Raw genomic sequence first — 22,934 nt, 5'->3', positions numbered from 1 at the left:
TTGGGCCACTGGCCATGAGCACTGACACCTCATCACTGAGACCAGATCCATGGGGCAAAAGATAATATAACAGAATAAAAGACAGACAGGAAGCAGTTTCTCTTTAAATTGCTCAGGGCTTATGCCTCCTTGCCCTCCAGTATACTCCAGGAACCATCTGGGCTCCCAGCCTTCTGTCTCTGTCATGAACCTGAGCACTCGCGGGAACAGGCACCTCCTCTTTTTGAGGGTGAGCGGCTTGACCTAATTCCTCTCCCCAAGGGCTGTGCTATAATTTCTCTTGCCTTGGTGACTTCCACACTTACATGCCACAATTATTTGCATTTGAGCTCTTTGTAGAAAAGAAGCTCTTCAAATACAGGAAAAGAATTGACAAAGATCATGCAGATCTCTCTGCTGTGTAGTTCCCGAGGATGGGTATTTTTTGAATTTAGTCTCTGCTTTCAGATAAACAAAATATAGGGCTGAATTGTAAATATCATGAACATTCTAGCTTTGGCCATATTTTCTCATCCATCTTTTTCTCCCAAGGTTGGGTCCATCAGGGAGGCTTAAATAATTTATAAAGCTGACTCTCAACTTTTTAAAAAGGAAAACCCCATGCTATTTATAGAGAACTACATACATTACTCTATCCCCCTCCAGCCATTTTCAATCTATCATTTCAGTCTATTCTCATGTGAGAATGAGACAAGACATGGCCTGAACCCTACTATAAAAAAGCAAAGTTAGGTACAGAGAGGTGCCTTGGACACAGTCACTTGACTAAATGGAGCCAATGCAGAATTCAGGAGTTTGGCCCTTCAGCCCAGCTCTCTTTTTTCCAAACACATGGGTAGCCTCAACTTCAAGTTTCGTGTAGCTGCCAACCCTAGAGCCTGGCCTGTCTAGGCATGCACAGTTTTCTACTTAGACTTGTCCTGAATGATGGGAAAACTAGATATTTCAGCATATTCTTTTTTCCTCACCCTAATAAATAAGGTAAAAATTCAGATCCTAGAACTTCTGGACGCCTGGGAGATATTTACATCCCAGGCTACCAGAGATGGTATGGATTGTGCAGGTGAGATCACTCATTGCCTCATGAGGACCTTTTCTACATTAAAGTGACCAGAGACAGCTGCCTTCCAAAATGCTCACTTACTCTTCAGAGAGACTCGAGCATTAGGAGAATGTGGCTCTTTCGTTTTCATCAAAAGGGAGTAAATAAAATATTGCCCCCTTGGACAGAATGGGTGAAGGGCCTCAAATAATGGGATCATTCAGTTACAAAAAAAAAAAGAAAGAAAAGAAAAGAAATGTACTGTCTGCTTTACTGGTATTTACTTTTTTGTGTCCCTGAGCTGTGGGGCCCTGTTGCTTGTCAGATATCTCTACCTCTCCACTCCTTTTCCAAGGTTTTTTTTTTTTTTTTGGGGGGGGGGTGTTTCCTTTCACTCCTTTCCACCTCTCAAGCTATTTCCAGATTGGCTGTGGACAGTGGCAATAGGCTGCTCATCTGGTGTGTTTGGGGTCATGGTTACTCAGTAGTGCCCCCTTTGGTCATTGTTAGAATAGCACCATTTGGATGATGTTCTTCCACAGCCCTTCAGGAAGCTGCCATTTTGAAATAGGCAAGGCTGAGAAGGGCTTGGAATTGGCACTCACTGAGCTACATGTGTGTGCCAAAGTGAGCACACATGAGGACACTGGAGGACAGAGAGCCCACCAGAGGAATGTAGAGGGCTACAATCCCCTAATTGCTATTGCAGTGTGTAGCCAAGAGGTGGGGGCATAAACCCATTAATCAGGTTCAGTGAGAGGCCTCCCCCAGATCTACTTAAAAGACATGAAGCTTCAGATTTCCTTCTCTGGGCAGAGCTTTAAAAAACAAACAAACAAACAAAATACTAAATTAATAGCCCCATAAACTTCTACATAATGTCTCCTCTAGAAATGGCTTCTTCACTCCTCTTCAAACCATTTTTAGAGCTTGTTGGTTCAAGCTGGGAATGAAGCCATAAGGGTGTGGAGGGGCATTCTCTTCACATTCCCCTTTTTTTCATTTACCCACCAGCCTCCTGAGGACCCGCCCCCCCCCAGTCCCATACCCATAACTTGCATTTGCACATGTGCCCCTGGAAATTGTGCCTTAATGATCAAGTCATTGCAACCTGCCAGCCTAGCTGACCCCACCTCCCAGCAATGCGTACAATAGAGTGGGTTGTCATTTCTGCAAGCTTGCAAGGGCATTTGAGGGAAACTCCTCTGAGTGCTTTCCTGGCCTCGTGCCATGCTCAGAAGGCAAAAATTAAAAGTAAACTAGCAGAAGGATCTAAACCTGTTCATGCCCTTAAGGCCCAGTGGAGGGCTCAACAGTGCTGTGACGGGAGCAGCTGAAACCACCCCAGGCTGTCTTGTGTCCAGCGTTGAGGTGCACTGCCGACAGTAGGAACCAAAGATGCATGGCAAGGACTTATTTTTTTTAATCAGAGCCAAAGCCTACAGACACAATCTTTCTGCCAAGAGGATCTGTTTTAATACGTGCCCTATGAAAAGCAAACTCCTCAAGGCTTTTGAGAGGGAGTTGTGGGATCCGGAACTTGTTGGGTTGACAGAATTTTAAAAAGATAAGACTTTCACCTGGATAGGATTGCCAGATTTAGCAAATAAGATAAAAATATGGCATACTTGGTTAAATTTGAATCATAGAAAAACAGCAAATATTTTTTAGTATATGTATGTCCCACATATACAAAAATATTCATTGTTTACCTGAAATTCAGATTTAACTAGGTGTCCTATATTTTTTTCTGGCAACCCTACCCTTGGGGAACAAGAATTACTCCTTTCTAAAGCACCCCTTCTAGGATCGTAGCTCAGTGGGAGAGCACTTGCCTAGTGCACACAAAACCCTGGGTTCCACCACCAGCGCTGCAAAAATAAATAGATAGATAGATGATAGATAAAAAATATAATGAAGGCATCCCTTCTAGCATCCCTACCCCCCCACACACACACCCTTTTTTGTTCCTTTTGCACATCCTAAGGTGATAGAGGAGAAGCCTCAGAGGAAAGGACCCTCCCAAAGACTGTTTAGTCACCTCTTCTCTTGAGAGAAAAAAAAGGGCCTTTCCTGTCCTTTGTTTTTATTTTTATTGTGCTATCTTCTTGTCTTTTCATTATTCAATACCTAAAACCTAATATTAGTGAAAAGTTACTCTTTTTAAATCATAACCTTAGGCACCTGAGACCATTCCCTGTTCTTTCCACCTGCCAAATACCCCAGCTGGTTTCCCTGGCTTACCCCTATTTTGTCCTATTACCTTTACTTAATGAGGTTAATAAATAACCTCTACAAAAATCCAGTCAGAGGGACCCTGCCTTCCCCATCCCCCTGAACTTTGCCCTGCTCTGCCCTGTCCTCAAGAGGCAGTAATCCTGCTTCCAAACCTGGTCTCTAAGACCTTGGCTCCTGTGGCCTGGATTCTCCTTCCACCTCTGATGTCATGACAAGCTCCACTTACCTGTTAGTATGGTTTTAGCAGTTTTCACAGCCAGCTGACTTCTTTTCCTCTCTGTTACCGCCCCCCCCCCTTAAAAAATAGGCTTTATTTTTCTGTCCCTGGAAAGTTGCACATGAATATTCAACCCCAGCTAGCCAACACACAGACTTGGCTTAGTTAATCAAAGAATGTGCCCTTGTCCCAAACTTTATTCTTCAATGATAATTAGACAGGAAGAGCTACTTTCCACTGGGAATTGGTGAATACTAAAGGCTCTCTCCTTTATTCCCAATGGCCCCACTTCATTTTCTCCCACTTTCCCAATTTTTTCCCATCTGGCCATCATCTCTTAGCTATTAGAACACCAGAGAGAACAGCAGTAAACTGTTGTTGCCCTGGCAACAAATTCTGGATATCATTTATTCTGATGGCCCTACTGTACACAGACTTTTTAAGTGGTTTTTCCTTTCAGTTTTCATGGACCCAAGACTGGAAGGTCTAGACATTTGGTCCTAGTTTAGGTTTCCATCCATCTATCACTCTCGTTTCACAGAGGAAAGTTGAACTTGGTAATGCCAAAAAAAAAAATAAAATAAAATAACAGTTCCAGAATGACCAAGACACCAGGCCCCATCTGATTCTACCTGACCTTACCTGAGGCCAGACCCTTCCTCAGCTGAGTCTCACTCCGCCACCAGAAATCGTATACACTGCTCCTGGAGGCTCTCCATTAGTCAGTTATAGATAATTTTCTAATTCAGAAAACAACCTTGCTCTTTTTTTTTTCCTTCTTCTTCTCTTTTTTCCTGCCTCTGAGCCTTTAAGAGCACCTCCTCAGATGACATAGAGGAAGAGAATCATTGGTGGCCAAGGAGGCAACTTTTGCCAGATTATCATTCTGATCCTTTAGAAGTCTATATAGATTGTTTGAAACTAGTTGGACAGCAAAGCCAAAATTGACAGAGGAGAATAGAATTTACAAACTATTCTCTAAAACACAGGTTAGTACATTATGACCTGTGGTAGGTCACATTGACCCCCTGCCTGTGTTTTGTCAATAAAGTATTATTGGAACACATCCACACTGATTCATTTAAATGTTATCTGTGGCTGCATTCTTGTGGCAGTGCAGCATTGAATAGTTCTAACAGATACCATAGGACCAAAAACCCTAAAAGATTTACTGCATGGCTCTTTGAAGAAAAAAATCTGCCAACCTCTGATCTGGTACTGTGGTTCTCTGTCTTGATTGCATGAGAATCACTGGGAGGGTGACACACGCCAACTTTTTGTTTTTGTTTTTTGTTTTTAAAATCCTGATGGCAGTGTTTGAATCTGCAAGTCAGTAGAATGCAGACATCTGCAATTTTTAAATGCTCCCCAGGTGTTTCTGATGCACAGTGAGAGTGTTTGCCATCACTTACTGGAATGGGGACAAAAAAAAATCTCGTCCCCTCGACCTTCTTGCTGCACCCCCCCCCAATACACATTGGTGCACATGTGTGTTCATGCACACATATGTGTGACTGCTCACATATACCTTCTCCGTTGCCTGCCCATCCTGAGGGTTCCTGCTCTGGAATCCTGCCCCACCTGTAAGACCTAGCCTAGTGAAAATAAGGAACATCTGGGAGAAGTAATGTCAGCCCATGGCCAGGAGCCGAGACCTGGCTCTGCTGGAATTTCTCCTTCTTGACTCGCTGAGTATTTCAAGAGTGTCGGGAGTGTTTTCAGAGCAGCTTGAAAGTTCCTTCCTGACCCTCTCTCCCTCCCCACAAGGTACTCCTGCTCCAGAAATGGGGCCCAGCCTGTCCTTCCACGTTCAGCAACCATAACTCCCAGGTAAAGTTTTAACGTGGCACAAGGTGACCCCTCACAGAGTGTAGTTTCTTAGAGCTTATGGCTTTACTCTGAATATTTCTCATTTTTCTACTGTGACCTTTGCAACTGTCCCACCTCATGTTTTGCCATCTGGCTGCCTTGTCAGGCTCTTCCCACAAGTGAGGACTAGGTGGCCTTCAGGGAAAGGGAAGAAGAAGAGAGAAAATATCTGGGGCTTTCTGAGGTTTGGGAAAAAAAATGTTAAATAAATTCTTGTCTTCACACAGCACACCGTTCCGGAAGGCAAAGGCGTTGTATGCCTGCAAAGCTGAACACGACTCGGAGCTCTCATTCATAGCAGGCACGGTCTTTGATAATGGTGAGTTTCTCAGCCCCTTGGAAAAATATGGGGGAAGCATCTGAATAACTGGCATTCCTACCTAGGGAAAATCTCAATAGAGTGGTTAAGACCAAACCAAAATAAGAGAATAGAAACAAGACTCTGAAGACATGATCAAGAATAGGCAAGTAATCAGCAATTCTTTGAGGTGTTATGAACATAAATGAGATTTTTGCCTGCAGAGGACTCAACCCAGTACCTGGCAGTAACTTCTAGAGTCTAGGTGGGGGTGCAGCTGGAAGCGGTGGTGCACATCTTTAATCCCAGCTACTCAGATGAGGCAGGAGGACTGCAAGTTCAAGGCCAGCATGGGCAACTCAGCCAGACCTGGTCTCAAAATATAATAAAAAGGACTCAGTGGTAGAATGTGCCTGAGTTTAATTCCCAGTACCAAAAAGAAAAAAAAAATCTGAGGTTTGGACAGAGGGTAAGACACAGAGGCTGAAGAAAGCCAGGCACAGTGGCACACACCTGTAATTCCAGTAGCTAGGAAGGCCAAGGCAGGAAGATTGGGAATTCAAAGCCAGCCTCAGTAACAGCGAGGTGCAAAGCAACTCAGTGAGACTCTGACTCTAAATAAAATACAAAATAGTACTGGGGATGTAGCTCAGTTGTTGAGTGCCCCTGAGTACTGGGTTCAATCCCCAGTACTCTCCCCTCCACCAAAAAATTAAAAAAAATGCTGAAGAACAGAAATGGGCTGCAGTTAGTGCGAAGGTCAGGTGGAAGTTGAGACCACCTGCTCTGTGCCTTCTTCCTCTTGTGTTTACCCTCCCCAGCAGGCAAGACATACTCCCCAGATGGCAGGGCATGTGGTAAGCTCTGGGGCAGTAAGGCTCACTGGGTTCCTGTTTATCCTCTTCTTAACTTTTGGGAACATAAACTATCTCACAATTGTCACCGTGCAAGCTTCCAGCTGTCCTACTCCAGAATCCTGCTGTGAAAATGGATGCACAGCCCCCCCCCCATAAAATGGGGATTTTGTATTTGGCTTTACCACCATTTTCTTGTGCCTTTTAATTTTGTTTTTCTCCCTAAAAAATAAATTTTAAGTGACAATTGATGTCATAATTTGCCATAAAGACTTATCATTTACCAAGAGAAAAATCTGGATTCTATTGAAAAAGCCCATGTTCCTATGACAGCTCAGTTGTCCCCAGGTGAAGCTCTCCTTTAGGGTTCGCCTTCCTGGATCTCTGGGCAAAGGCATCTGTTCTTTTTCCCTCAAAGAAAGAAGCAAAGGCAGCTGCCTGGTTTCAGAAATTGGATGTTTTTCTTTGGCTGCCTCCCTGGCCTCAGGTAGGGCAGGGGTAAAGGTTTAGGAATAGATATTTTTGTTACCCAACACATTCATCTTCGCAAGTGGCCCACATTGGTCCAGATCCCACCTCCTCCCACCTGACTGAGAGCCAGCAATACAGGGCAACCAAGGTGACCATGTAGCCTTGGAAAACCTGAACTCTAAAGCCCAGCAGTACTACAGGTCCCAGCCTGACCACTTTCTCTTGTGTGACCTCAAGCAGCGACTTAACCTCTCTATGCCCCAGTTTTCTTCTGCAATAGAAAGATGGCACTGCCTACCTTATAGAGCACTGAGAGAGGAAATTGAGGTAATGCACATCATATGTTTAAAATGGTGCTTGTATTAGTCAGCTGCCCATTGCTATGACAAAATACCTGAGGAAAAACAACTTAAAGGGGGAAAGATAAATTTTGGCTCATGGTTTGAGGTTCCATTGTTGTAAACCTGTGGTGAAGTAGAATATCATGGTGGAAGGGTTATGGTAGGGCAAAGTTGCTCACCTCATGGCAGCCAGGAAACAGAAAGAGAGAGTGATAGAGGTGGGGGAAAGGAGCAGAGACAAAATAAACCTCCCCCCCACACACACACATACCAACTTCCTCCAAGTAGGACCTACCTAATGTTTCCATCACCTTCTAATAGTACCATCAACTGTGGACCAAGACTTTAACATATGGCTTTTGGGAGACACTTAAGATTCAAACCATAATAGAGCTTAACACATATTAAGCATTTAATATCTTATCATTGAGATCATCATCATCATCATCATCATTCTCTCTGTTTCACAAAAAGGCCCTATCTTTTCATAGTTCCCAAGGACTGTCTCCTTTTTAGCCAGTATGGCCCAAGCCTGGCTTTTGGCTGGGCAGTAGGTGCTTCACCTCAACTCTATGGGTCCTGGCTGTACCTGGAAGGGCCTTACATTCCAAGCTGGAGCAAAGATGAGTTCCTGGGGACCAACCCTTGACTTCATCAAAGGGCTACCACCTGTGTGCTCACCCCATGGATCTGCTTAGTGGGGATGTTAATCAATCTTGGATAGACAGAATAGAAAGCAATACAGACTTGGGGGAGAGGGTGATTCCCAGGTCACACTCAACCCTGGGCCACCTGGGCCAGCAGAAGCAGGATTAAGCCCAGAACTGCATGTGGCCTGATTGGCCTGCTGAGCCTGTGTTTCCCTTTATGTTTCTCAGACCTCAAAGCACTATCCTTAAACCATTGTTAACTTTCACTTGGGTACTTTACAAATCAGAGTGCAAAAACCAGCCTAGCCACCTCTGCTGCCAGCAGCTGGTGTGTTCAGGTCCCAGCAGACTGGCAGGTCACAGTGGGTCTGCTGAAAGCAATCCCTGAGCATGTCATCCATGAGAATCCCCCTAATAGACCCAGTTGTAACATGACCATTTCTGCAATGAACCACAATGGGCTGCATTGCTCAGATTTCTGTCCCCTGCTGTTGGCAGGGGAGGGGCTTCTGCTCAAAGGTAAGCAAGGTGTGAGAGAGCCCCAAATTTGTAAGTGAACCAGGAATTGAATTTCCATCCTCCAGGTCCCAGTTCCCTGCTCATGTGTGCAAGGGACCATCTTATTCCTATCAGCTATTCACCCCAAGCACACAGAGGACCAAAATATGCTTCATGTGTTAAACTGTCACTCCTTTGATCAAGTGAAGTCTTTTTTTTTTTTTTTGGTACCAGGGATTGAACCCAGGGACTCTTAACCACTAAGTCACATCCCCAGCCTTTTTTTGTATTTTATTTAGAGACAGGGTCTCACTGCATTGCTTAGGGCCTCAGCTTCCCGAGCTGCTGAGATTACAGGCGTATGCCACCATGCCTGGCTTCTTTTTACATTATTAAAATACCTTTATTGAGATATCCATATACCATTGTGGATTTACCCATTTAAAATCTACTTTTCAGTGGTTTTTAGTGTATTCAGAGTTGTACACCCATCATCTAATTCCAGGATATTTTCATCACCCTCCCTCAGGAAATATCCACACCCCCTACCAATCATGCCACATTTACCCCAGCCCTCCTCCAGCCAGCCCAAGGGAGCCACTGATCTACTTTCTGCCCCAATAGATTTGGCTGCTCTGGATATTTCATACACATAGAATTTCACAGTATAACTGGCTCTTTTTACATTGTATAATGTCTTCAAGGTTGATCCATGAAGCCTATGTCAGAACTTCATTCCTTTTGTGGCTGAATAATGTTCCCCTGTTCGGATCTATACCACATTTTATTTAAACATTTATCAGTGGATGGACATGTCATTTGTTCCCACTTTGGGCTGTTATTAGTAATACTGATGTCCACATTCAGCTATAAGTTTCTTTGAAGACGTATGTTTCCACTGGTCTTGGGGATACACCAAACAGTGGGATTCCTGGGTCACATACTAACTCTTTTTAACTAAGGAAGTGCCAAATTGTTTTACAAGGAGCTTATATCATTTTATATTCCTGCCTCCTTTCCTGTGAAGTGTCCTTCTGAAGAAGTTTAAATAGTTAACCAAAAAATAAGATACTCACGTGATTTTTAACTGCCAATTCCATTTCTTCCCAGCAGGGTGCTCTACACCCACCCTAAACTTGGTAATCATCATAAATCTCATGGTGGTAAATGAGAGCAGGAGAGAGGTTGGGTTGAAGGGGTCCGGGGCCTTACCGAAGCCTTTCTGTGATCTCCAGGAGTCGTGGCAGAGTTCACTGACCCTAGTTTGTTTGTAACCAGCAATGCCAGTGACCTTTCCAATTCCCTAAAGAACAGTGCCAAATTAAACCTGAAAGAAAACACCTCTTGGTGTTAACTGAGCTGCAGTCAAAGATGGAACTGATGAAATGTTAATCCACTTTTTAGATTGGTTTGGCTGATAATATTTTATTAGGTCCTATTTTTATTAGATTCCTTCACCTCTATATGAAAAATCAGGCATTACAGGAGAAAAGAAAACTATTGATGGGTTCAACAGAGGGGTCTTTTTCCCTTTCTGCCTCTCATAGGTTTACTGCTGGAGGTATTGGGTAAGGGCTGTTTAACTTGGATGCTCTGTAGCTGTCAAATGAAATCATCACACCAATCAGAAGAGAGTTTCCTAATGACAGGTTCAGAAGGCACGTGGGCTCCTCTGTGCTGTGTGTATGTTGTACCTCTTGTATTTTTATTTTCAGGAATAAAGAGGAGGAGGAGGAGGAGGGGGAGGGGGGAGGAGGGAGGAGGGAGGGGCACATGGAGGCAAAAGGCTGTTGTTTCATAAGGGTTGATCTCAGTCTTGGACTCCAGGCCCCTGCCCTGACTCAAGCAGCTGCTTTGTCAGCTCTTGGACTTTGGTCAGTGGGGGGATGGACATGCAGTACTCGGAAATAACTCCAGTGTCAGCCTTTGCCAGTCTACTAGGAAACTGTGCACTTCACCAGGAGCACCTCACACAGTAACTGGAAAGAGAAATACCTCGTGTTCTCAAGAACATTAGTCATCTGGAAGCAGTGTGATCAGCAATACCTGGAAAATTCACATGGCAGTCACTAAAATTGGGTTCTTGGGATACTTTCATCAGGATCTGAGATGAGCTAGAGCCCTTGGTGGCAGTGCACAGGGTACAGCAGTGGTGCTGGGCAGGGTTATCCCAGGTGCTGCATGCTGATGGAGCGCATCCTCACCAGGGAGCCTCCAAGCTGCCCAGGAAGTGGGGTTCTGGGAGGGCTGCAGGTGGGGGGACTCTTTCAGCCTCCCTCACTGTCTTCACTGTGACACCCAAGGCTGGGTCCCCTCCACTTCTCACTTGGGCATGTCCACCAGCCACCTAACAGGTCTGGTCACTTTCATTCTTTCCCCTGCAAAGCATTCTCTATGAAGCAGCCTGTGGTCTTTGAAACATGGAAATCACATCATGTTATTCCCCGCATATAGTACCCCAGCAGCCTCCCCCTACTCTGGGAATTATTTATGAGGCCCTCTGCGGCCCAGCTCCTGCCCTTCTGACCTCCTCTCTCCCTCACTTGATATGCTGCAGCCTCACAGGTCACTTTTATGTTTTGAAATAGGGTTGGCAAACCCTATTTCCCCTGCCAGTCAAATCCAGCCCTCCACCTGTTTTTAGAAATAAAACTTTATTGAAACACAGCCATCCATGTTTTTTTTTAAATTTATTATAAGGCTCTTTATGAAAAATATGCAGACCACTGTTCTCAACTGACCCCAAACTCTTGCACAGCTGAGGACCTTGGTACTTGCATTACCACCTCCTAGCTGATTTCTTTTGGATCATTCAGGTTTTAGCCTTTTGAGCTCCTCTCTCCCTACCCAGACCCCTATCCCAGTCTGTCTCTCCTCTTAGCACTACCTGAAATGATATGCTTGTTTATTGATTGATTATCCCTCCCTGGGAGCAGACTCTTGTCTGCTTGTTCTGTATGCTACCAACAAGAACAGTGTCTGGCACACATTAGTTGCTCAGTTGTTAAATGAATAAATGTATTTCAACCATACAGAGATCCATATCTCTTCCAGTTAAGGTTTCTTCCCCCAGGGACATTAGTGATCTTAGTCACACACTTGCCCCCAGTCCACAGTGAGCTAAGGAAGGGAGGGAACTTGAGTGTAGGTGCAGGGGGATACAACTTGAGTTATAGGGCATAGCCAAGGACATGGCTGAGGGAGAATGGGAGGCAAGAAGCACACCCATTTCAGCAGCACCTTATATTTATTATATGCTTGGTGAGCTGGAGAGCCGCCCAGGCAGCCTGCATCAACACCTCTAGTGTTTCTATGGCACATTGAACACTGGTGCAGTTCAGAGTGCTGGGCATCAACCAGTGCACTTCAGCCCACTAAGCTCCTCACTGAACATCTTCAACATTCAGAGCACTGAGCTAGGCCAAAGCAGTAGAGGTTAGGACCATAGACTCTCAGGTCAGGTGTCCTGGGCTCTGATATGCTTCCATCGTATAGATAGATTGTCCAAAGTATCTTGTCCAAAATTACACAGATACCAGCTGTGTAATTTTAGACAAGATACTTGACCTTTCTGAGCCTCAGTTTCTCATTGGTAAAATGAGGATCCTAGCAGAACCATCTCCACAGTCACTCTGAAGATGAAAGCAGGTGATGTGGAAGCACTTATCAGCAAAGGGTCTACCGCTACACATGTCTACACATGTGTTGTCATTCGGATCTTTAAGGAGCACATTCCCTGGTTGAATAGAGGCGGGATATAGGATAAAGGGCTTGGTCTCTGAAGTCAGACAATTTGTGTTCAAATTCTGTTTCTACTGTTAAGACCATGTATAAATTAATTCACCTGCCTGGGCCTTATTTTCTCATCCATAAAGTAGGGATGAAGATAATAATACAAATAAGGACAGTGAAGGTCAGATAATCAATATATCTATAATTTTGAGCACACAACTGCTTGATAGTGAGCATTTCTAAATGTTCCAACAAGCAGGGGGAAGTATTGAAGTTGTCACGCCAGGGAGTGCTATAACACAAACCAAAATGCACTAAAAAACTATGTGGAGAATCAAAGCTTCACATTGGAGCAGTTTATTAATAGGATCCCCAAAACACTACATGGGATGTCCCATGAGTCTTCTAGGAGTCAGGAGGAGGGAGCGAGCAGGTGGAAGTGATTGCATGATTCTAATGAAGCTGGGGCTTCAGCTAAGTATTAAAGTGATGACAGAAAACTGAAGACGTCTGGAAGAAGGGACATCTGGGGCTGCCTCCCTCCTCCATCAGTTAATAAAAACTTGCAATTTAATTTTTATTTCCATCTTTATTACATAGGCATTTTGCACAGAAAAGTCAAAGCTCTTCTGTGCACCAATTAAAATACAGATTCCTAGGCTCCAAGAATCTAGAGATTCTTCTTTAATTCATTTGGTGGGGCCCAAGAATCTGGTGAGCATGCATGTGATGATGATTCACATGATTGGCCACTACTGTCTCATAAACCCTTACTTGAAGACCCTGTGCATCAGCAGACTGACCCAAGCCCTGCTGCATCCCCTGCCATGCCATATGACATATGTCTTGGCCTCCAGTTTGAAGGGCCTCCCTTGTCCCCTCTGATTTTTCCCTTAATCTGCAAAATATGTCTCTGGTGTTTGCAGATGTTACTACTTCAGTACCTATGCTGTTTGAACAGCTGGCCAGGAAGGGCGACATGTCTACAGGAGGTGAACTTGTATGCCCAGTGTATTAACGGCTCAGCCAGGAGCTATGCCGTGAAGCTGGGCGGGCGGGTCTTTTGGTTGTTTTTTATTTTGTTCAGTTGGTTTATTTTTTTTCTTTCTAGGCCTTTCATTTTGGGGAATGGGTTTGACTTGTTCATTTTGATTCTCAACCTCTGAGGTTTCCTGATGCCTTAGTGGGTACGGAGAGTTGGCCCTCACCCAGGTTTTACTAGGGTGTCTAGTCAGCTAGTCCACATGACCAGACAAATGATGCATGGTCCTCCCCAAATAACCTTACCAAGCATTTATGATGTGCCTGGCCCTGGGCAGTGCTTCACCCTTATTGTCTCCTCTAATTGACACAAGAAGGGGAAAGATGTCATTGTCACCACTTCATAGGTACAGAACTGGAAGTGATATTGGCAGCTTCAGCTGGGCAGGTGGGCTGAGGACAGGGGTATCTGGGTGCTGTTCAGGGGTGGCCTGAGTCCTTGGTGACTAGAAAGGCCAGATGGCTTTTAAGTTGTGTGTGTTCTTGTGTAGCACTTCTCACCAGACTCTTCCTTGTGTGGGTTGCCATGGATGTAAAGTATCCTTGCTTACTTCAGCTTTATTCTTAAAACCTAGTGAGGGGCTGGGGTTGTGGCTCACCGGTAGAGCGCTTGCCTCGCAATGTGAGGCACTAGGTTTGATCCGTAGCACCACGTAAAAATAAACAAACAAAATAAAGTTATTGTGTCCATCTACAACTAAAAAAAAAAATTAAAAATTAACCTAGGGCAAGAAACTGTGCAGGATTTTGGAGGCCAAGGAATAGACGTGTGACCTGTGCTTTCCTAAGGAAGCATGTGAAGCAATGCATTTGACATTGATCTTCTCTAAGCCTCAGGGCCTGTCCTTTTGCTCCCTCCCCATTTGCTTCCTTTGGTTTCTGTTTTTGCTTCTTTCCCTACAAACCGAAAGTAGAATTATATAGTAGTGTTGGGGCGGAAATGCTTTTCTAAAACAAGCTCAGGAAGTTACTTTATTAGCCCAGGAAGGGAACGGGGGAAATTCATTTTTTTCCAAACAATCTCATGTATTTGGAGTTTTCCTAATACATTAAGAGTAAATGCCCTGCCACACCCCAGAGATCTGCATGTCCCCCTTCACAAATGCGGACACCTCCCACCTCCTGGTCCCACAGCTCCTTCTTTCTTCCTTCCTGCTATTGACTACTTCGCAGACTCAGCTGGATTTTTCTATCATCTTTGTAATATCACAGTGGTTTCCATGGAGATGAATTATGATGTCACAAAAATGGATCTGTGTTCTTTGGATACTGAAAAAATCAAAGGATCAGTAAACTTGGGAAGTGGCAGTAGAAGGAAGAAGAGGACAGCTTTCAGACTTGTTTATAGGAAGGGGGAAATTTCTAGAGTTACAGAGGAAAGAAAAGTAAGGATGTGGGAGGGACAGCTCACTCAAAGGCTGCAAAATGAAAAAAAAAAGAAAAAAGAATTTGCAAGGAAATTAGAAGCAGAGGGTAGGATTTGAAGGAAAATAAAATACATGATTAAAAGCTAGACGTCATTAAAGACTAGTTCTTAGCAGTCCTTATGAGCACTCTACTTGGTGATACTGAGTAGCTAGGTGGGTACATGGATGGATGGATACATACATGGATGGAGCACCCAACTGTTAACCTCTAACCTAAAAAATACAAATCTGTCACTTAAGTTGGAACAAGATCTTCACAAAGCCATTCAAACCCCTAAAATTGCATGCAAAAAATTTTAATGCCTATGTCCGTTTCCTTTTTGTTGTGGAAAAAAAGTTCAGAACAGCCTTCATCAGAAGGCTGATATCCCATGAAAGGTTAAGAACCTCTGGTTTAAACGAGCCCCAGAATTATGTAATCTAACAAGTGGTTGCACTTATTCCCCAAACTTCTTGACACACACACACAACACACATCCAGCATTTGCGCTATGTATAATGTCATTTCTTCTCGCCCTCTCTCCCCTTCCCATACAGTCCATCCATCTCAGGAGCCTGGCTGGTTGGAGGGGACTCTGAATGGAAAGACTGGCCTCATCCCTGAGAACTACGTGGAGTTTCTCTAACCATGGGCCCCAGCAGAACTGCTGAGCTTTACATGGTATCCATGACAACCGCTGATTCCAGTGTTGTAGGCCAGTTCTCATTTTGCCACTGAGAAAAGCAGGAAGACTAACTCCAGTGCTACCTGTCGACATGAATGTTTCTGGGAACTTGCGTCACCCATCTCCACAATCATCTCAGCTAACGAGAGGCAATACTGGAAGAAACAGAAGGCAATCAACAGAGGAGGCCATTTGATTTTGATAAGAGAAAGGCTTGCAAAGCTATTTTTTCATGAGTGCCCTAAACAGGGAGCACTGATTTTGTTTCAATAGTCATTCAAACCCCCAACTTTTAAAGGAGGAAATAAGACATATACAATCCCCAAGGGCACACAGCATAGCTAAGTTTGACAGAGAAAAAAAAAAAATACTGGCACCAAGGTCCAGGCTGGGTCCCTTGCTTTTGTTTACAACAGTTGCTCTTTCTGTCCTGCCTCTAATTCTGAAAACCCACAGTGCTGCAGACAGCTGGGTCTGTCTGTTTGCATGCAGGATGGAGAGGGGTGACAGCTCTGTTTATATAACATCCAATCTCTCACCATCTCCAAAGCAGCCGTTGGCCCATCATCAGCAAAATTCAGTCCATTCCTCTTATGCAAACGAGCATGCACTCTCCCTCCTGAGCTGGAAACTTCTCTGCCATTGAGGGCTGCCATCACCTAGTAACCATGGCAACCCAACCTACTCTAAAACCAAACCCAAAAAATAAATAAATAAATAAATAACACACACCTCTTTGCATGACACAATCCCCTTCCCCATTTTGGGTTTTTGAATGGTCTTCCAATCACCTGGAGCAGAGGATCAAGGAATTAGGCTCATCTACTTGGGGAAGACAGGATAGCAGCTAGGAACTGTTGCCTCTCTAATGAATTTCAGAGGTATCAGGATATATTTGGAGAAAACTCCTCTAGCAATGTCTTGAGATTATAAATAGGCTTAATATTTCTGTTCTTCATAGAACTGGTATTTGCCTTCTAGAGGGTAAGATGCCTCCTTCCCAATGGGTGACTGTCTGACTGGTTCAGTTGTGTCCTCCCATTCACTTGGTCCCTCTTAGTCACTACTCCCTGCCCTTGGGGATTCCCACCTCTGGCTCTGTTTGCAGTGTTTTGGGCTGCTGAGCACTGGTGCCCTGTGGTTTTCAGGGATGCTTCCCAGGCTGACTCTATGGTCTATAGGATAAAAGGACATCTACTACATTCACTGCCACCCAGAAAAAGGGAATCATTTCTCAAGCTTTCAAGGAATGAGGTAAATATCATAGGCCATTGGAATTCAGGAAGACACCAGAGTTGGGGGCATGGATGATGGAATAGATACCTTCTAAGAAAGGGAATTTCCTACTCAAAGGGCTGGGTCTTGTGGAAGATTGTCTTGGATGGGGAAGTTCCACCTGGACATTTCAAATTCACTTGACCTCCAAAGAACAGAGTCGCCATATCTTCCATGTGTGAATCTTCTTATAAGAAGGACAACTATAAACTGTCAATCTCCCCAGGAGTCCCTTGGAAGGCAGCATTGCTCCAGAGTGTCCTGTTTCTGGAATTCCATTAGGGACCTCTAATGAAGAAAAGAAAAACTTGAATTGTGTTGAATTACTGTATCTTTTTCTGTCTTTTTTTTTTTAAGATAAACTTGTAAATAGAGTGATTTGAAACACTATATGGCAAAGTTTTATATTTGATATTCTTTAAGCTAGTTGCTTCACATTTAGGCTGTGATTGCTGAATAAGTGTGTTTCAGAGTGAGAGAAAGGGGGCAAGGTGGAAGAGTCAAGGTCATTGTGCCCTCTGGCCTGGCAGCAGAAGATATGCCCATGTGCCTGCTTTCTGCCAGCTCCTGTTGATGGGTGCAGCAGATCGAAGTGGTTTGGTCTTCTCTATTTTACATGTGTTTTTGAGCATTCTGGGATTTGGAGATAGAAAGAGCATCTTCAGGCAATGAGATTTTTCCAAAAATGCCCACTTAGCAGTAAGCTAAAACTCAGGATTCAAATAAGTGGGTCCAGGGATGAAGTTTTTTATTTGGGAGGGGGGGTTGTTTTGTTTTCATTTTGATTTGTCTTGTTTTTCATTCTCAGGTGTATCTCTTGGTGTACTCCAAGGTGTTAAGAGAGAAGGAGATGGGACACTTGGTTTACCCCTTACTTCTCTCTGCATCTTCTAAGGCTTTATCCATGGGGACACTCCACTTTGTAAATTGAGTCTATAAGTTAAAACAAAAGAGCCAGCTGCTCTGGATCCTTAGTTCCTGATGTGCTGCTGCTTTCGCTTTTCTCCTGCTCTATTTTACCTCTAGATTCCCTGCAACCCCCAAATAAGAAAAAGACCCCAAGAGGGATGTAGATTGTGTCATTACAATTTTCATGATGGCTTTGAAGCTAGCGGAGTTTGTGATTCACTATTCAGTTTATCAGCTCCAGGATTATACAGCTGATATCTAGGAACTCACCCAGAAGCAAGTGAGACATAACACTTGAATCAAAGAAGAATTAAGCATGTACAAGACCCAGGCAGAACTCAAGAAAGCTATTGTTGAAACCCAAAGAGAAAAGGAATATACTAATGTGTGCCCAGCCTGTTCCCTATGGGCTTGGGAACAAGGTGGGAGATGAGGGGCATGCACACTTATTTACATATCATTGTACTTTCCAGATTTAAAGAGCCCAGGATAATGCTTTTGATGCATTTGATGTTTTAATTTGTCACCTGACCCATAGTACTTGGAGTTTAATGTAAAGGAACAGAAGTACTATGGTGGAGCACACTATATAGCCACTTGGCCCCAGCTTGAGTACTTGGAAGTGTGTCCTTCCCCCCCTGAGATGGCCCTGTGTTGAAGCTTCTACCAACAGAATCTTTTAGGCAGACACTTCCCAGCTTCCCTGAAGCCATTCTGGGCCTGTGACAGCTGTTCTGTTTAGCCAGGCTTCTCTCCCTATCAGCTGAAGAACTGGAGAAACTGTCCAGAATATGAACCGACCAGTAGGAAGGAACTTGAAGATTAAAAATGAATTTTAAACTGGGTGCTGTGGCATATTCCTGTAATCCCAGTGGCTTGGGAGGCTGAGGCAGAAGGATCTCAAGTTTAAAGGCCAGCCTCAGCAACTTAGTGAGGCCCTAAGCAACTTAATGAGACTCTGACTCAAAATTAAAAACAAAACAAAACATAAAAAGGGTTAGGGAAGTGGCTCAGTGCTTACATGCCCCTGGGTTCAACCCCTGGAACAAACAAACAAAAAAAAAATGAATTTTACTCTCTCCATTATCCAGGTCTCCCATCCCTAATTCTTTCTGCTTGAACAGGGAACTCTAAGGCAAATTAGAGAAATGAATTGGTATCAGAGTAGAAGATCATCCATGAGGATCCCAAAGCTCTCCTAGGAGCCTTGAGTTTCCTTTATATGACTCATAGCCTGAATCTTTGGGGGTTATCAAGCTCCGCCTTTCACTCCTCCTTCAGGCACTCCCAGAAGCCCACAGTTAAACAATTCCATGCCAGGAGAGGATAACTTGCATCACATCCCTGCCCCCAGGCAAAATCCTGACTTTCACAAGACTAATGAAATTCTCTGCAGTTTTTCAAAATAAACATGCCATACCTCAGAGGAAAGTCTTTCTGTCAACTGAGTTTGCCCCCCAAAATGGTAATCCCTGTCACACTAAAAGCTCTATCTTGACTACAGAGGCTCCAAAAACATTCCTCATTGATGGCTGGCAAACAGAAGGTACGCTGCAGGTAGCCAGGTTGTCCGTTCATGACCATTATTGGTACATTTTGTCCTCTGACTTCTGTTTCCAAAAGCAAGATTGGATCAGAGTTTTATATAATGGGACACCCGGCTGCACCAACAGCCACCATGACACCCATTGTTTGCTTTGCTATTGAATGTTTTACGAGCAACCATGTTCCCCAAATAGGTAGCCAGCACTGAAGGAACCAAAGCCTCTTAGCTGCCTGGCTTTCAAAGGAATGTCCTAGGTGTCTGTCTAGGGAGTTATCTATCATCTCTGGCAAAGTTGACAATAATCAATTATGGTGACAGTCCTGCCCCACATCTCTTTAAAGTCAGCCAGGTGCCCTCTCACACACCCTGTGCTGGTGTTTAAAAAATGTCTCTTGTGCTCAAATGTGTTTGGCAGTCACGCTGATCTTCTGGGTGCTGAACCACTTCTCCGTAATTGTAGCATCAAAATGACAACAGTGCAGAGCATGGAACCTTGCACAATCCTGCAGCATGCCTGAGATACTCCAGCAAGTAATAATTAGCTTTCTTCCTTTTGCCGCCTACAGTACTTGTCTAACTGAAGAGCTTCCCAAAGCAGACAGAGAGGCCACATAGAGAATCCCGATGTGATTCAGAGCCAGCCCTTGCTGAAATGTAGTCTCTCACGGATGCACCTCTGTTCCCGAGAGAAAAAGTATTGGATGTAGGGAGTGTGGCGAACCATTCTGAGAAACTCTGGATTATTTTAGAGGGATAAAATATTGTTTTTAATGGGGAGGAAAAACAACTACAGAAAAATTTCACAATTAATATTTTTACAAAATCTTGGTGGGACATTATAATGTGAAAATGTCTTTCAATGTGGAATGGTTTAGAGAGCAAAGACAGCTCAGTCCTAGACCCATGGAAGGAGAACAGTTAGCCATTGTGTCCAACTTCACAGTAGCATAGTCAGTGAGAATCAGAGTATTGATAACCAAAATGTCCGAGTTCCTGGAACAGCCCTCTTGAGGCTATGACAGTCTCTGTCATTATATACCATTCATTTGTACAAAGTTGTCCAAGTGAACACTTATAAGCAGCTTTCTTGGTTATTCAGATGCCAGGATCAACCTTATATCTGTGAAAAGATATATCTGATGATTCTAAGGTGTAAATGTATGTGCTTGTGTGTGTGTGTGTGTGTGTGTAGTATATATCTACACATGTAAAGATACAGACTCATACAAAGATCCACATGAGGAGGCTGTTGATTGCCTAGCAAAAGATCAAAGATGTAAATTAAGTGCCATTTAAAATCTGTGTTCATATTTATCAGGTAGTGTTATCTGCAGCTATGTTCCTTCTTAACTTATTAAAAGTCATGTTGAAAAAAGATCAGTTCCATAGACGCTTAGTAGCTAATGCTAGGCTAGTGTTCAAAAACACTCTAAAAGACAGTGTGTCCATATTTTGGGAAAGAAACTATTTGCATGTTTAATTCATAATTTAGATTACCTCTGAGTATACTGTAAAATGCTGTGTGATATAATATCAATAAAGTACTTATAAAATGGCACTTTAATGTTTTCTTTAAAAAAAAAAAGAATGCACTGTTTTAAACTTCAGTATTGAATATTGACTGGTGCATAGAATCAGTTTCCATAATTAAAAAGTAATCTGTGACTAGGATAGAACTTTTCCCCTATTATTAGAAAAACATTTTACTGTGTTCAGGCTTTTTAAAAATGTGCTTTGGTGTCATACGTGTATCTATAAAAAACACACAATTTCGGTCAAGCAGCCTCTAAAACTCGGCTTTCTTATATTTGCTTGGTTATGTGACAATCCCTATGAAATGAGTGGAAGTATGACTTTTGAATTAAATGACTTTTCCATTTGGTGGTATGTCTGTTTCTTGAGTTTCTGATAGCTTTGGCTCAAAGTATTTTAATATTTCTTCAAATGAACATGTAGACCGTGATCAAAGATCCCAAATCGAGGCTCCTGCAGTTATTTTTGTGTGTGTTTGTTTTTACAGTGCTGGGGATTGAACCCAGGGCCTCACACATGGCCTGCAAGTGTTCTACCACTGAGCCACACATCCCCAAGCCTCCTGCAGTTATTGGTGACAACCAGAGGACTGATTTTTTTTAATGAACTCTGAGGAGCTTTATTTCCATTTAGGAAGAGGTCAGATGCTAGTGCACTTTGAAGATGGGCTAATCAGGCATTTTACACAATGACGCCCCCAAAATTTATGTCCCACATTACATTTCTGACTTTGTCTCCCAGGGGCACATTGTTTTATTTTTTCTAAATTCACTGTTCTGATCAACTGCTCTTCTCCTGAACTTCATGAACACAGTATGGAATAGGCAAAAAGCCCCAACACAAGCAGGCCAGCCCATGTTCCTGAGTCTTAGTCCTCAGACGCCTTTCAGGAACATCCTGCACTGCAGCCTGGGACCAGGTTTATAATGAGCTCCCAGCTTCTGCTGCAAGCTGAGCCACTTCACTGACATCTCTGAAGGAGGGAGTCTGGGGAAGCCAGAGCTGTGAGAACTGAGGTGAGGCTTCTGACTGCAGCTGCTTTCCTGGGGGAGGAGGACGAATGTGAGGCTCCCTTGGTGCCTGAGTCTAAGGAGAGGACTGTTGGTGTGGCTACACCTGAGCTGCCTGTGTGGCCCTCCTTGGCTACTACTTCAGGTGCTGCCCTCCGTGGTTGCAGTTTCCTCTGGAAAACTCCCAGCACCTGAAACTTTCCACCTGGGTAGGGACCTTCAGGACCTAGCTGAGGCCCTCTGAGCACAGCACACATATGTATCTGCCATGGTTGTGGAGAGGAGGAAATACGGTAAGCGAATCTTACCTTGGCCTTGGCGTTCCCAACAGACTCCCCAGTCACTTCAATTCTCACATCTTCCTAACACGAAAGATTTTCATTTTCATTTTGCTTTTAGCAGCCACTCAGAGCAGAGATCAAACTGTCACGTCCTGTGGTTTACTTGGTATTTTTCACTTGTGAGTTCTGGCTGCATGATTATTTATAAGAGCACACTGGTTAGAAAGGGCCTTGATTGACACTTGAAATTAGGTAAATGTTAGACAGTGGGTGTGAAGATAGATTTTTCTCAGACCCCAAACCTGCTTGCTCTTGAGAATTATGTCATGGCTCTAATTTCCTCTTTTCTCAGTTCTTTCTCAACCTCCACTCAGATACCACACATCTCTCCTACCCCGATGTGTCAATGTCATTGGCTTGCCCTCCTTTTAATAGCACTAAGCTAAGCTGCAACTAATTAACTGTGCTGAGCTAGTCAGTATCGGCTGCCTCCCCCTGCACAGCAGCCAAGGGAGGTTCTGACGATGCGCTCACTGCTCAGGGCCCTGAGGCTCCTCGCATGGGCGGCTTCCAATAGCTGTCCTCAGGAGGGGCAAGCACACGCCAGGGTGCATCCCCAGACCACCCAGCCATGCTACCCAGCCAGCATCCGATGGTGTGGACCAAAGCAGGAAGGCTTTCAGTTGAAGGGATCAAAACCAAGACCCACCATATTCCACAGCACTTGGCAACGCCTGTCTGTGTATCTATCCAGTTTCTTGTGTGATTGACCCTGGAGGCTGGCTGAAGCATGTCAGCTCAAACCCAGGTAGCTACTATACCTTCCAAGGCTTTGGCAAACATTCAAGTGTAGCCTTGAATTCTCACGTCCTCTCTTCAGGAAACAAATCCCATTTCACTCTCTACGTCTCGTGTCTTGGGCCCACCCTAAAGTTCTCAGATATGGTCTGACACTGTGGCCACACATCCTTTTTGCATTTTGTGGAGGTAGTTTATTGGAAGTATTTTCATTTCTTTATTAACTGTTTTTCTGCTTT

General features: G+C 43.9%; 1 protein-coding gene across 7 annotated transcripts in view; it reads left to right on the top strand.

Annotated features, from left to right (window-relative positions):
• The window catches only part of Arhgap26 (Rho GTPase activating protein 26), a 411,097-nt gene extending 390,143 nt beyond the window's left edge, over positions 1-20,954 (top strand). For 6 of the 7 annotated variants that reach the window (XM_046460145.2, XM_058584255.1, XM_058584257.1 and 3 more), the window contains 2 exons: positions 5,594-5,685; positions 15,216-20,954. In XM_046460145.2, coding sequence (XP_046316101.1) covers positions 5,594-5,685; positions 15,216-15,304 — 181 coding nt within the window. In that variant the 3' untranslated portion in view covers positions 15,305-20,954. Of the gene's footprint in view, positions 1-140; positions 230-5,593; positions 5,686-15,215 lie in introns of all 7 variants that reach the window. The other variant, XM_058584256.1, reaches the window with a different exon arrangement.
• Positions 20,955-22,934: the final 1,980 nt, after the last annotated feature.

Source organism: Marmota monax, unplaced genomic scaffold (assembly GCF_021218885.2).
Source record: "Marmota monax isolate L192 unplaced genomic scaffold, Marmota_monax_Labrador192_F-V1.1 WCK01_AAM20220418_F8-fsc00006, whole genome shotgun sequence".
Taxonomy (NCBI): domain Eukaryota; kingdom Metazoa; phylum Chordata; class Mammalia; order Rodentia; family Sciuridae; genus Marmota; species Marmota monax.
The sequence above is the reverse complement of the archived record's forward strand: the minus strand, read 5'-3'. Positions and strand labels throughout refer to the sequence as shown.